This window comes from Cuculus canorus, chromosome 2 (assembly GCF_017976375.1).
Source record: "Cuculus canorus isolate bCucCan1 chromosome 2, bCucCan1.pri, whole genome shotgun sequence".
Classification (NCBI taxonomy): domain Eukaryota; kingdom Metazoa; phylum Chordata; class Aves; order Cuculiformes; family Cuculidae; genus Cuculus; species Cuculus canorus.
Window position 1 is genome coordinate 1,158,165 of NC_071402.1, and position 14,814 is coordinate 1,172,978.

A 14,814-nucleotide genomic window follows, 5' to 3' on the forward strand; every position below is an offset into this window, starting at 1 on the left:
CTCCCTGCTGCAAGGGAGGATCCCCTTTTTGCTCTGAGCCCCAAATTCTGCAGCTCCTGGACCTCATTCCTTGTTCCAGGGAGGTCCTGGCTGTGCAGGTCAAGGAGAATGATTCCTATGGCGCAACAGGGACAGGGGACAGCCTGTGAACAGGTAGAACTTGGCTCAACCTATCCCATGTGCTCCCTGCTGCAAGAGGGGATCCCCTGTCTGCTCTGAGCCCCAAATTCGGCAGCTCCTGGACCTCATTCCCGGCTCCAGGTAGGTCCTGGCTGTGCAGGTCAAGGAGAATGATTCCTATGGAGCAACAGGGACAGGGACGGACTGGGAAGAGGCAGAGCTTGGCTCAGCCGATCCCACACACTCCCTGCTGCAAGAGAGGATCCCCTTTCTGCTCTGAGCCCCAAATTCTGCAGCTCCTGGACTTCATTCCGAGCTCTAGCGAGGGAGGGAAGGTGTCCCTGTGGAGGAGCAGTTTAGGAGAAGCAGGTGCAGAGTGGGGCTGGGCGATGCAGCCCTGTCAGATATTGCATCGACACAACACTTCAAAGCGCTCAGAACGACTCCCGAGATGGAATGTTTGGCGCTGCCCTTGTAAACTCCTCGCTGGAGTTTAATTGCCTCATAAAACCGTATGTTAAACCAATCCTAAAGGGATTTAGCCGTGCTCAGATCAGTTTAACCCTTCGGGGACCCTGTCTCCAGCTGTTTTTTTCCAGCTCCCTAATGAGCTCTCACCCCTTTCCTTTCTTCGCCTTTGATGATCCATCACCGGCTCCGTTCTACCAGACCTCGACCTCTGTGCCTGGCTCAGGTGCTGCCCGGGCAGCGGCCGGCTTCGCGCGGCCGACTCCATCCCTGCCCTGGACCCTGGGGAGTTGAGCAGCGGACGTAGGGCTGTGCCTCGTCCCATCCTGACAGCAGTTTCTCCGTGTGCCGTTCTGTCCTGAGGCCAATCTCGTAGCCGCGTTCAGCTGGTCTGTGCCGAGAAAAGCTCAGCTAATTTACAAGCCTGCCCAAATCCCCGCTGGGGCTCGGCGCAGCGATCCGTCGGGCGCGTAATTGGCAGCTGGTGCGTTGGGAATGATGGTGCAGCTGAGATAACCGCAGCTGCACCCGGCGATATGCGGCAACACCGGATTCTAGCCCGGTGCCTCTCGCATCCCTGCCGGCAGGGACGCTCCAACTTCACTGCTGAAAGCCCTGACTGCTCCACACTTTAACCAAAATGCAGTTATCGGCCTTCCAAGGGGAAAATGCTTCCTTTATTCAGGTATTTTGGGTACATCTGGAAGTCTGGAGAAAGCTGGAATGATTTGTTCCGAGATCCTGTCCCAGGTTGCCCAGAGTATTGGTGGTTGCCGCATCCCTTGAGGTGTTCAAGGCCAGGTTGGATCGGGCCTGGAGCAACCTGATCCAGTGGAAGATGTTTCTGCCTATGGTTGGAATTAGATGGGCTTTGAGGTCCCTTCTGATCCAAACCATCCCATGATTTTGTGATTTCATGTGAGTTTTCCCTCTCTGAGTTTTTACCATCCATGCTTTTGCTCTGCCAAGGGCTCCTCTTGCTCTTCAAGTGCAATCAGGGATTCTGGATGGGCTTTGCCAGGTTCTACCATCGTCCTTCTCCTCCCTGAAACCCATGGGAAGCCATCCAGCCTCTCCAGGGCTGTCCCTGCTACTTCTAAACTCTTCCAGGCAGGGTCCCACCAAGGGGTGTTGGGAGGTGTTCCCCAAAAAAAGACTTGGAATGGCTGGTTTGCCTGTGGGTGAGATCTTGCATTGGGATCACATCAGTCATCTGGCCAGGATGGATCCATGTGCTGGAGGGCAGGAGGATCTACAGAGGGATCTGGCCAGGCTGGATCCATGTGCTGGAGGGCAGGAGGATCTACAGAGGGATCTGACCAGGCTTGGATATTGTCACTTGGGGACAGGGCTCAGTTGGCACAGGGCTGACGGTTGGACTGGAGGAGCTCTGAGGGCTTTTCCAACCTCAATAATTCCAGGATTCTATAGTTCTACATCACCTCAGAGCTCCTTGGAGCTGTTGGAGCATTTTGAATAAGGAAAGATGCTCCAATAAGGGAAAATAAGGTTTATTGCTCGTTTTTCTGTCGCCTTTTATGTTTGCAGCACAAACCCCATTGCTGCTGTTTGGCTTTATAGGCACAGAAAACCCAAATATAGAGTTCTAGAAATGTGTGGGGAGTCTGGGAATAGCTGCTGGAGGGAAAAATCCGAGAGGTGATTGCTGTGCTACTCCATGGATCCAGCTTGTCTTGATCCCTCTGCAGAGCCTTCCTGCCCTCCAGCCCATGGATCCATGTCCTGATCCCTCTACAGACCCTTCCTGCCCTCCAGCCCATGGATCCATGTCCAGATCCCTCTGCAGAGCCTTCCTGCCCTCCAGCCCATGGATCCATGCTCAGATCTCTCTGCAGACCCTTCCTGTCCTCCAGCCCATGGATCCATGCTCAGATCCCTCTGCAGAGCCTTCCTGCCCTCCAGCCCTTCCTGCCTCGGTGTGAATCTCCCTCTCCTTCAGCCCTTTCCCCCGTCCCAATCTCTGAAGACCCCAATTTATAACCAGCTCGGTGTGCAGCCGGACCAGCCAGAGGAGATGCTGCTGGATCACCGAGGACTTTTCCACGGTGATGTGGGAATGACTGGGAGCAGATGTAAGCTACTCTCACACCGGATTAGACTCCGCATTCAAACCCATGTGTGAATCGGTTGCCGGTTCCAGAGCTGCACGAGCTGGAACAATGGCAAAGTGGAATTAATGAACATAATTCCACCCAAGATGGGCTGTGAAGGACCTGCCGGCAAATCCTTTGCTGTGGTTTTCCAGTTGGCTTCGTGGTTTCTTTGCTCCACCAGGTTGTTCTCATGGCTTTTCCTTCTCTTACAGCGAGAACGAAGCACTGTGGCGGGAGGTGGCCAGCCTGCGGCAGAAGCACGCGCAGCAACAGAAAGTGGTCAATAAGGTAATTCCTGCTCTTCTGGATGGAGGGATCAGGATGCTCCTGTGTTCTTGGGGATGTAGGAACAGGATGCTCCTGTGTTCTTGGGGATGTAGGACCAGGATGCTCCTACGTACCTGGAGATGCAGGACCAGGATGTCCCTCAGTACCTGAGCTTGCAGGACCGGGATACCTCTGTGTTCCTGAGGATGTAGGACTGGGATGCTCCTGTGTTCCTGGGGATGCAGGACTGGGATGTCTCTGTGTTCCTGGAGATGTAGGACTGGGATTCTCCTGTGTTCCTGGGGATGCAGGACTGGGATGTCTCTGTGTTCCTGGGGATGCAGGACTGGGATGTCTCTGTGTTCCTGGTGATGTAGGACTGGGATGCTGCTGTGTTCCTGGGGATGCAGGACTGGGATTATCCTGTGTTCCTGGGGATGTAGGACCAGGATGCTCCTGTGTTCCTGGGGATGTCGGACCTGGATGCTCCTGCGTACCTGGAGATGCAGGACCAGGATGTCCCTCAGTACCTGAGCTTGCAGGACTGGGATGCCTCTGTGTTCCTGGGGATGTAGGACTGGGATGCTCCTGTGTTCCTGGGGATGCAGGACTGGGATGTCTCTGTGTTCCTGGTGATGTAGGACTGGGATGCCTCTGTGTTCCTGGGGATGTAGGACTGGGATTCTCCTGTGTTCCTGGGGATGCAGGACCAGGATGCTCCTGTGTTCCTGGTGATGCAGAGTTGGAATGCTCCTGAGTAACTGGGGGTGCAGGACTGGAATGCCTCTGTGTTCCTGGGAATGCAGAACTGGGATGCTTCTTCATACATGGGGATGCAGGACTGGGATTCTCCTGTGGACATGGGGATGTAGGACTGGGATGCTCCTGCGTACCTGGAGATGCAGGACCAGGATGCTCCTATGTGCATTGGGATGTAGGACTGGGATGTTCCTGTGTTGCTGGGAATGCAGGACCAAGATGCTCCTGTTTACCTGGAGATGGAGGACCAGGATGCTCCTGTGTTCCCGGGGATGTGGGACTGGGATGTTCCAGTGTTCCTGGGGATGTAGAACTGGAATACTTCTGTATTCCTGAGGATGTAGGACTGGAAAACTCCTGTGTTCCTGGAGATGCAGGACTGGAAAACTCCTGTGTCCCTGGGGATGTAGGACCAGGATGCTCCTGTGTTCCTGGGGATGCAGAACTGGGATGCTCCTGTGTTCCTGGAGATGTAGGACTGAGATTCTCCTGTGTTCCTGGTGATGCAGGGTTGGGATGCTCCTGAGTAACTGGAGCCACCCTCTGCCCTGTTCTTCTCTGCTCTGTCCCTTTCTGTCCACCTCTGGCTGTGCTCTGGGAACAGGGACTGTGGGTGCTGCCCACGTCTGCGCACACCGTAATCAGTTTTCTTTCTCCTTCCTCACAGCTTATCCAGTTTTTGATTTCCTTGGTGCAATCCAACCGTATCCTTGGGGTGAAGAGGAAGATGTAAGTCTGCAACTCTGCATCCACGTGGATTTAAACCCCTCCAGGGCTCGGGACTCAGCCTCTGCCAGCCCTTGACCTCAAGGAGTTGTTCCCAGTATGCAGTCTAACCCTCCCCTGGCCAACTGGAGGCCATTCCTTCTTGTCCCATCACCTCTTCCTTTGGAATAGAACCCAACCACCGCCTGGCTCCATCCTCCTTTCCAGTAGCTCCGCAGAGCCGGGAGGTATCCCCTCAGCCTCCCCTTTGCCCAGAGAAGTGGTGGCTGCCCCATCCCTGGTGGGGTTCAAGGCTGGGTTGGATGGGTGCTTGGAGCAACCTGATCCAGTGGAAGATGTCCCTGCCCATGACAGAGGGGTGGAACTGGATGGGCTTTGAGGTCCCTTCTGACACAAACAATTCCATGATTCTCCAGGATGAGCAACCCCAGGGCCCTCACTACTCCTGCAAACACAGTAAGGGCTGGGCGAGGTCCTACGTGTGGGTCAGGACAGTCCCTGGTTTCAATCCAGATTGGGATGATGTGATGGAGAGCAGCACTGAGGAGAAGGACTTGGGGTGATGGGGAGAAGATGATCAACATGAGCCACAACGTGCACTCACAGCCCAGAAGGTGAACTGTGTCCTGGGCTGCATCCAAAGCAGCGTGGCCAGCAGGGACGGAGGGGATTCTGCTCCTTTATTCCTCTCCTGGGAGACCTCCTCTGGAGGATTGGGTCCAGTTCTGGAATCCTCAACAGAAGAAGGGGATGGAGCTGTTGGAACGAGTCCAGAGGAGGCTCCAAGGATGATGGGAGGGCTGGAGCACCTCCCATCCGAGGACAGGCTGAGAGAGTTGGGGTTGTTCATCCTGGAGAAGGCTCTGAGGAGACCTTAGAGCAACCTTCCAGTACCTGAAGGGGCTCCAAGAAAGCTGGGGAGGGCCTTTTCCAAGGTCATGGAGTGATAGGACGAGGGGGAACGGGGATAAACTGGGGAGGGGCAGATTCAGACTGGACATGAGGAGCAATTTCTTCACCATGAGAGTGGTGAGGCCCTGGAAGAGGTTTCCCAGTGAAGTTGTGGCTGCCCCATCCCTGGAGGTGTTGAAGGCCAGGTTGGATGGTCCATGCGCATCCTGATCCAGTGGGATGTCCCTGCCCACGGCAGAGGGGTTGCAACTTCATGATCTTTAAGGTCCCTTCCAACCCAAACCATTCTATGATTCTCTTGGCGCTGCCCTGGTAGTTCTGTTGTTACACATTAAGGAGAATACCGGAACATGCCGACAGCCTCCTGCTGCCACATGGATGCCCCCACTGATGAATCACGCCTGTCCTCAAACATACCAGGGATTATTTCTCTCCTTGCTTGATGACCTTTCCATACCTGAGTCCCATAGCCCATTAAAAACAATTCCAGGCTGATTTTCCCACCTATTTTTTTCCCACATAGAATCTTTTTGGGCAGCCTGATTTAGTGAGATGTCCCTGCCCATGGCATGGAGTTGGAACTGGATGATCTTTAAGGTCCCTTTCAACCCAAACTGTTCTATGATTCTATGATTTAGGTTGGAAGGAACCTTAGAACCCATCCAATTCCACACCCCTGCTGTGGGCAGGGACACCTCCCGCTGGATCTCATTGCTCCAAACCCCATCCAACCTGGCTTAGAACCCTTCCAGGGAATGGGGCAACCACCAATTCGCTGGGCAACCTGTTCCGGTGCCTCATCATCCTCACAAGGAAGAATTCCTTCCTTATATCTCATCTAAATCTCCCCTCTTTTTGCTTAAAACCGTTGCCCCTTTACTCCCTGATAAAGACCCCCTCTCCAGAGGGAACATCTGATCTGGCAGAGACCCTGTTGTGTGTTGGATCCTGCCCCCCACCTCATCCCATCTCGCCCGTGCGGTTGCCAGGTCGTCCCTTTGTGTTCGAACATCGCCCAGCGGCACCATATGGCAGCCAACACCCCAGCGGGCTTGATTAGTATTAATGAAGATAGTGGTTTATAGGGCGATAATGTCCGAGACACGCTGGAATGATTTATTTGGGAAGGAAAACGAGTTTCTCCACAGCGTTCAAGTGCGTGAAAAGGCCCCCAGAAGTGGCTGGGTCCCAGCTGACCACACGCAATCCATCTTCGGAGCAGTTGGCCATGGGGATGGGAAACCAAGCAGAGCACGGACAATGCAGGCGGAGGTGGCAAGGGACCGAAAAATGTCCTTTGAGGGCTGAGGTTTTGCATTTTGGCTCAATAGCCTTGAAAAACGTCACCCAAGGGCTCTGTGTGTTCCGTTCTGCCGTGGGGCTGTGGCTCCGCTGCACCGGCAAAGAACCCTGGCCAGCTAGAATCATAGGATCGTGGAATTATTGAGGTTGGAAAAACCCTCCAAGCTCATCCAGTTCGAGCATCAGCCCGACTCTCCTGTGCTGACTGAACCCTGTCCCAAAGTGCCACATCCACGTGGATTTAAACCCTTCCAAGGATGGAGACTTGCCCCACTGCCCTGGATAGCCTCTGCCAGCCATTGACCTCAAGGAATTGTTCCCAGTCTCCACTCTAACCCAACTGGAGGCCGTTCCCTCTCATCCCATCACCTGTTCCTTGGGAGAAGAGCCCGACGCCCGCCTGGCTCCAACCTCCTTTCTGGGAGCTGCGCAGAGACATGAGGTGTCCGCTCTGCCGCCTCTTCTCCAGGCTAAGGAGGTCCCTCAACTGCACCCACAACTCCTGCTCTCCAGACCCTTCCCAGCTCCAGTCCCTTCTCCACACGCGCCTCAGCCCCTCCAGGTCTTTCTTGGAGCGAGGAGCTCAGAACTGAGCCCAGAAGTCAAGGTGTCACCTCAGGAGTGCAGGGAGACAATCCCTGCGTGGCTCCCGGTGGCCACCACAGGGCTGATCCAAACCCAGATGCTGCTGGCCACCTTGGCCACCAGGGCACACTGCCGGCTCATGGTCACCCGCTGCTGACCACCACCCCAGGGCCTTTTCCACCGCTCAGCTTCCAGCTGCTCTTCCCCAAACCTGGAGCGTTGATGGGGTTGGTGTGACCCCATGTTTGATTTTGGTGGCCGCCCCATCCCTGGAGGTGTTGAAGGCCAGGTTGGATGGGGTTGTCCCTACTCACAATAGGGGGTTGGAACTGGATGGGCTTTAAGGTTCTTTTCCAACCCATTCCATGATTCTTAGGGCTTATCCATACTATCCAGTCCTTCTGGGCACCACTTGTTCTGCTTCCCACACCTACTCAATGCGCGGTGGACACAAGGAGTCCTCCAGCCGCTCTTCTCAAAGCCTGGACCATTGCATGGGGGCATCTACAAGGGCACCCAGACCTAGGCAAGGGTTGCCACTTTGGATGGGCTCTGGGGTTGGAATTTGGCTTTGCTGGAGAGAGCTGAGGTCTGAGATCCGGTGCCGGCAGCGCGGTAACTCCTATGGTCTTTGGGAATCTTTTGCAGCCCCCTGATGTTGAATGACAGCAGTTCAGCACATTCCATGCCGAAATACAGTCGCCAGTACTCCCTGGAGCACGTCCATGGCTCATCCCCGTACGCAGTAAGTACACCGCGATCGCTCAGCCTTGGAGAGGACACAGCTCCGTGGGGAGGTCCCATTCGAGGCTCTTCTCCAACCATGGGCTTCCAGTCTCTTTGTTTGGCTTGACAAAGGGTTTTGGGGTGGCAGGTGGGTTCTGGTGGAGAATGATTCCTCTTTTGGGAGACATCATCTGGAGGATTGGGTCCAGTTCTGGAATCCTCAACAGAAGAAGGAGATGGAGTTGTTGGAACGGGTCCAGAGGAGGCTCCAAGGATGATGGGAGGGCTGGAGCACCTCCCATCCGAGGACAGGCTGAGAGAGTTGGGGTTGTCATCCTGGAGAAGGCTCCAAGGAGACCTTAGAGCGACCTTCCAGTACCTGAAGGGGCTCCAGGAAAACTGAGGAGGGACTGTTCACAAAGGGGCAATGTCTTCAAACTGGAGAGGAGCAGATTCAGACTGGATGTGAGGAGGAATCTCTTCACGATGAGGGTGGTGAGGCCCTGGAAGAGGTTTCCCAGGGCAGTTGTGGCTGCCCCATCCCTGGAGGTGTTGAAGGCCAGGTTGGATGGTCCTTGGGCAGCCTGATCCAGTGGGGTGTCCCTGCCCATGGCAGGGGGTTGGAACTGGATGATCTTTAAGGTCTCTTCCAACCTTAAGCAACCTTAAGGTTGCTTCCAGACCAAGCAATAAGTCTGGATTCCACTGGAAGCGGAGAAGGGATGAAGTGGTGCCTCTTGCTTAGCCCACATCCACTGCCTTGGTCTGCGGTTTGGTCTTCTCCCAACAAAACACATGCCATGTCAGTGAATTCCTGCTAAATACGTGCTCCTAATTAATACATGACTGTGTTTAATTAGTCTTATTCCATCCAAGGAAGCCTTCTTGCTATCAGGGAAGGTGCCGTGACACAGCCTGGAGTAGCAAAGCCCAAGTGCTCGGAGGTGAATTATCTGGATGTAGGGAGCAAGGTGGGAAGAGCAGAGCAAAGCCGGCATGAAATAAACCCTGGCGTAAATCAAGTCGCGCGATATTAAAGCCGTGAGATGGGAGCATCGGCGGCAGCTCTCCTGCGGGATGTCGTGGGTGCTGAGTCCGGACAATTGAGTTGGTAGTTGGATATGGATGAAGCTCAAGACCTCAACCTCTTGATGGTGGGTGAAGGCTGGACTGTTCAAAGGTGCTGCTCGCTTGGGTGTCACCCGAGAGCAGCCTCATAGCGTCACATCCCAGAGGAGCCTCTGGAAACGTGTGCTTCCGTCTGTCCTTCAGATTGTGGCTGGATCCCAGTGAACAAACCGTGGGCAAGGTCCTGCGCTGGGCTGAGGGCAGTCACAGCACAAATCCAGGCTGGGTGGAGAATGGATTGGGAGCAGCCCTGAGAAAGACCTGGGGGAAGAAGCTCAATGTGTGCTACCAGCCCAGAAACCAACCATGTCCCCCCCAATCCTTGTGGGGAGCCGTCAACGTGTGCTACCAGCCCAGAAACCAACCATGTCTTGGGCTGCATCCAAAGCCATGGGACCAGCAGGGCGAGCAAGGGGGATTCTACCCCTCTGCTGTACTCTGGTGAGACCCCACCTGGAGTTCTACATCCAGTTCTGGAATCCTCAGCACAGGAAGGACATGGAGGTGTTGGAGTGAGTCCAGAGAAGGCCATGGAGATGATCCAAGGGCTGGAGAACGTCCCGTATGAGGACAGGCTGAGAGTTGGGGTTGTCCAGCCTGGAGAAGAGAAGGCTATGGGGAGACCTTAGAGCAGCTTCTAGCATGGAAAGGGGCTCCAGGAAAGCTGGGGAGAGGCTCTTGATCAAGGAGTGCAGGAATAGGACGAGGGGGAACAGTTGTGAGCTGCAAGAGGGGAGATTGAGGAGAGATCTTAGGAAGAAATGTTTTGCTGTGAAGGTGGGGAGGCCATGGCTCAGGTTGTCCCAAGAAGTGGTGGCTGCCCCATCCCTGGAGGTCTTGAAGACCAGGTTGGATGGGGCTTGGAGCAACCTGATCTAGTGGGAGGTGTCCCTGCCCACGGGAACTAGATGGGCTTGGAGGTCCCTTCCCACCCAACCCACTCCATGATTCCATCAACCTTCCACGTTTGTCCATACTTTCCTGTCCTTCCTTGCCCCGTTTGCTGTGCAGCTTCTCGCACTGTTTGATGGGCAGTGGACACAAGGAGTCTTCTACCAATCCATTAAAGCTGGTCCCAAAGGCTCTTCCAGACGAGCTGCAGGCTTCCCACTCCGGAACCTGCTCCATGGCCTCCTAAGCTGGAGGAGGGGAGCAGGATCCGTCACGCTGCGATTTCCTTTTCGACCTGAGAGCTGCACTGTGCCCACACGCAAACCCTGCCCTGATAGCTCCGGCGGCTTTGAACGCCGAGAGCTGCTCAGTCTGTTGGCTCTGCCTTCCCACGAGGATGGAGGAGCCAGAAAACTGCGTTTGTGGCTTCCCCTGAGGGAAAGCCGTGACACGTGGGGTCACTGTTGGCTTTTAATCACCTCAGACCTACGCTAATCCACCCGATGTTGCATCTTGAGGTGGATGTTGTCGGTTTAGATGCTCTCTTTGATCCGGTTCGTATCAGTTCATGCCCTGTGCCGCTGAAATCATAGAATCGTAGAATAGTTTGCGTTGGAAGGGACCTTAAAGATCAGACAGTTCCAACCCCTCTGCCGTGGGCAGGGACATCCCACTGGATCAGGCTGCCCAAGGACCATCCAACGTGGCCTTCAACACCTCCAGGGATGGGGCAGCCACAACTGCCCTGGGAAACCTCTTCCAGGGCCTCACCCCTCTCATCGTCAAGAAATTCCTCCTCATGTCCAGTCTAAATCTGCCCCAGTTTATCCCTGTTCCCCCTCGTCCTATCCCCACAAGCCTTTATGAACAGCCCCTCTCCAGCTTTCTTGTAGCCCCTTCAGGTACTGGAAGGTCGCTCTAAGATCTCCTTGGAGCCTTCTCTTCTCCAGGATGAACAACCCCAACTCTCTCAGCCTGACCTCGGATGGGAGGTGCTCCACCCCTCGCATCATCCTTGGAGCCTCCTCTGGACTTGTTCCAACAACTCCATCTCCTTCTTCTGTTGAGGATTCCAGACCTGGACCCAATCCTCCAGAGGAGGTCTCCCAAGAGAGGAACAGAGGGGCAGAATCCCCTCCATCCCTGCTGGCCACGCTGCTTTGGATGCAGCCCAGGACACGGTTGGCCTTCTGGGCTGTGAGCGCACGTTGTGGCTCACGTTGAGCTTCTCATTCCCAGCACCCCAAGTCCTTCTCCTCAGGGCTGCTCTCCATCACATCATCCCCCATCCCTGATTGAAATCAGGGGTCACCCCGACCCAAGTGTAGGACTTATTCCTGGTGTCTCCCTTGGTCTGCTCATCCCTGCTTGCCTGACGTGGGAAAACCAACTGGTTCTTCTTGGCCAAAGCTGTTCCGTGACTCCATGTGCTCCTTTATTCCCATCCTCTGGCGGTGCCGTAGTCCAGGAGCAAGGCTGTGCCGCCAGGACTGCAGCTGAGCTGTCATACGGCTCTTTGTAGTGAAATACAAGTTGTTCCCAGCTCCAAGGTCGCATCCCACCCATGTTGCTCCAGGGACGTCCTGTTCGGGACAGGGGATTGAAGCCGCTGGCTCCTGACATCCAGCTGCTTGCTGTGCCAAGGTGATCCTGATGGATTTTGTAGCACCAGAAGAGTTGAGCCCCGTTGAAGAGCTCTCCTGCAGGCAGACCACCCTTGGTGGGAGCTCTCTGATGCCGTTCCAGCTCCCGGCTAATCCTTCATCTCTTTTAAAGTCCCTTTATTCTTACATAGAGCAAATAGAACCACTGGGAGCTCTTCCAGGTATTACCGGATGGTCCCAATTATGGGAATCACAGGTGGTCCATCTCTTCTCAGACTTCAGCTTTGATGACTTCCAGCTCCAAACTGAATGGAGAAGTGATAGCCGGGCAGGTTTTCAGAGTGAGCTGCCGGCAAGTGCGTTGGATCCTATGGGAAAGATGGAGCCTACGAGGAATACGGGGCTTACAGGGAAAGCTGGGAGGGCCTCTTGGTCAGGGATTGTAGGGATAGGACGAGGGGAACAGTTTTGGGCTGAAAGAGGGGAGATTGAGATGAAATCTTAGGAAGAAAGTCTTCCCTGTGAAGGTAGGCAGGCCCTGGAACAGGTTGCCAAGAGAATTGGTGGCTGCCCCATTCCTGGAGATGTTCCAGGCCAGGTTGGATGGGGCTTGGAGCAACCTGATCCATCGGGAAGTGTCCCTGCCCATGCCAGGCGGTTGGAAATGGATGGGTTTGGAAGTACCTTCCAATCCAACACCATCTCATGGTTCCACGATTCTCACTTGCCATCAACCAGAACCCCCCGATTCCATCCCTGGAGGTGTTGAAGGACTGTTTGGATGAGGCTTGGAGCAACCAGATCCAGTGGGAAGTGTCCCTGTCTATGGCAGGGGGTGGAACTGGATGATCTTTGAGGTCCCTTCCAACCCAAACCATTCCATGATTCTATGATTTCTAGGCACCGCCTCGCATCCTCCACCACCTCCTTCCCTGAGTAGGTCAGGATTTCGAGCCATTCCCACACATTTCCTCCTACTCCATCTCCTGTCCGTGGGGCGACGTGTGGTCCGTGTCCGGCGCTTCACATGGTGAATGCTGTGATTGTCATTTCAGGCTTCTTCCCCAGCATACAGTGGCTCCAACCTCTATTCCCCGGACTCTTCGGCCACCTCCGGTCCCATCATTTCCGACGTGACAGAGCTCGCCCAGTCCAGCCCTTCAGCATCTCCCAGCGGCAGTCTCGATGAAAGGTAAGCTGTTCTCCTAACATCTGGAGCCATCTCCATAGGGAGGATATGTTTCCCAATGAGCCAAACAGTCAAACATCTCAGAAGAAGGGTGACCAGCAGGGAGACAGAAGATTCTGCCCTTCTTCTCAGCTCTTTGAGACCCCACCTGGAGCCCAACGTCCAGTTCTGGAGTCCTCAACACAGGAAGAACGTGGAGCTGTTGGAGCGAGTCCAGAGGAGGCCACGGAGATGATCCAAGGGCTGGAGCATCTCTGGTATGAGGACAGGCTGAGAGAGTTGGGGTTGTCCAGCGTGGAGAAGAGAAAGCTGTGGGGAGACCTTAGAGCAGTTTCCAGTATGGAAAAGGGCTTCAGGAAAGCTGAGGAGGGGCTCTTGATGAGGAAGTTCAGGGATAGGATGAGGGGGAATGGGTTTGAGCTGCAAGAACGGAGATTGAGATGAGATCTTAGGAAGAAGAAATTCTTCACGATGAGAGTGGGGAGGCCCTGGCCCAGATTGCCCAGAGCAGTGGTGGTTGCCTCATCCCTGGAGGTGTTCAAGGCCAGGTTGGATGGGGCTTGGAGAAACCTGATCCCGTGGGAGGTGTCCCTGCCCTTGGCAGGACATGGAACTGGGTGAGCTTGGAGGTCCCTTCTAATCCAAACCATCTCCTGGTTCCATGATTCTCACTTCCCATCAACCAGAACCCCCAGATGCCATCCCTGGAAGAAGTCAAGGCCAAGTTGGATGGGACTTGAGCAGCCTGATCCAGTGGGAAGTTTCCCTGCCCATGGTGGGGAGTTGGAACTGGATGTGCTTTAAGGTCCCTTCCAAGCCAATTCATTCCATGATTCTATCATATCTAGCAATCCTCATGAGCAGTAGGTTGAAAGCAGCACAGTCCTGGGTGCGGGGGCCGTTCCTTACCAGATTTCACGGAGCTTGGACAGTCTGGGTCCAGATACTGCCACTTCAGCGGGATTTGGGTTGGTTTTGTTGAAGTTTAATCCTGTTTTCCATATAGAATTAAAAAATCTTGGTGGCTGGTCCCAACCAAAGTTCCCAGGGCTTTGGATTGGGGACAACTCTGTGTAATCTCTCAATCCATGATCCAAACAAGGGGATCAAGTGCTCACTTAGTTGGTCTGGAGATGACACCGGGTTGGGTGGGAGTGTGGATCTGCTGGAGGGCAGGGAGGTTCTGAGAGGGATCTGGGCATGGATCCATGGGCTGGAGGGCAGGAAGGCTCTGCAGAGGGATCTGGGCATGGATCCATGGGCTGGAAGGATCTACAGAGGGATCTGAGCATGGATCCATAGGCTGGAGGGCTCTGCAGAGGGATCTGGGCATGGATCCATGGGCTGGAGGGCTCTGCAGAGGGATCTGAGCATGGATCCATAGGCTGGAGGGCTCTGCAGAGGGATCTGAGCATGGATCCATAGGCTGGAGAGCAGGAAGGCTCTGCAGAGGGATCTGAGCATGGATCCATGGGCTGGAGGGCAGGAAGGCTCTACAGAGGGATCTGAGCATGGATCCATGGGTAGGAAGGGTCTACAGAGGGATCTGGCCAGGCTGGATGGGGTTCCACAAGCCCGAGTACCATGTCCTGCACCAGGAGAGGTTTAGATTGGATACTGGGGAGAATTCTTTCAGAGTAGGAGCTGTCAAGGCTTCTCAGGGAAGTCATTATCCCTGGAGAGGTCTGGAAACTGCGTGGTCATAGCACGTGGGGACAGGATTCAGTTTGCATGGGGTTATTGGGCTCATGGTTGGACTGATGAGCTGAGAAGGCTTTTCCAACCATAACGATTTCATTGGATTCTGTGAACCTTCTGACATCCTGGGAGCAGCGTTGCCTTTCCCCTTCCTTTACACCCTTACTTCTCAGAAGAGGAGGTGCAGAAAGCACCTTCATTCCAAAGGAACTGGGACCTGTAGTGCCATCTTTGTCGTAGACGTCGGGGATGAGGAGGCTGAGAATCCACACCAAAGTGAGGTGGTTTCAAATCCCTTGGATTTACAGGCACTGGAAGGGGTAGG

The 14,814-nt window shown here is 54.6% G+C and overlaps 1 protein-coding gene across 2 annotated transcripts in view; it reads left to right on the forward strand.

Moving 5' to 3' along the window:
• Window positions 1-14,814, forward strand: part of HSF1 (heat shock transcription factor 1) — a 72,350-nt gene that overhangs the window by 32,819 nt on the left and 24,717 nt on the right. For both annotated transcript variants that reach the window (XM_054057751.1, XM_054057752.1), the window contains exons 5-8: window positions 2,915-2,990; window positions 4,396-4,457; window positions 7,902-7,998; window positions 12,658-12,794. In XM_054057751.1, coding sequence (XP_053913726.1) covers window positions 2,915-2,990; window positions 4,396-4,457; window positions 7,902-7,998; window positions 12,658-12,794 — 372 coding nt within the window. The remainder of the gene's footprint in view (window positions 1-2,914; window positions 2,991-4,395; window positions 4,458-7,901; window positions 7,999-12,657; window positions 12,795-14,814) is intronic.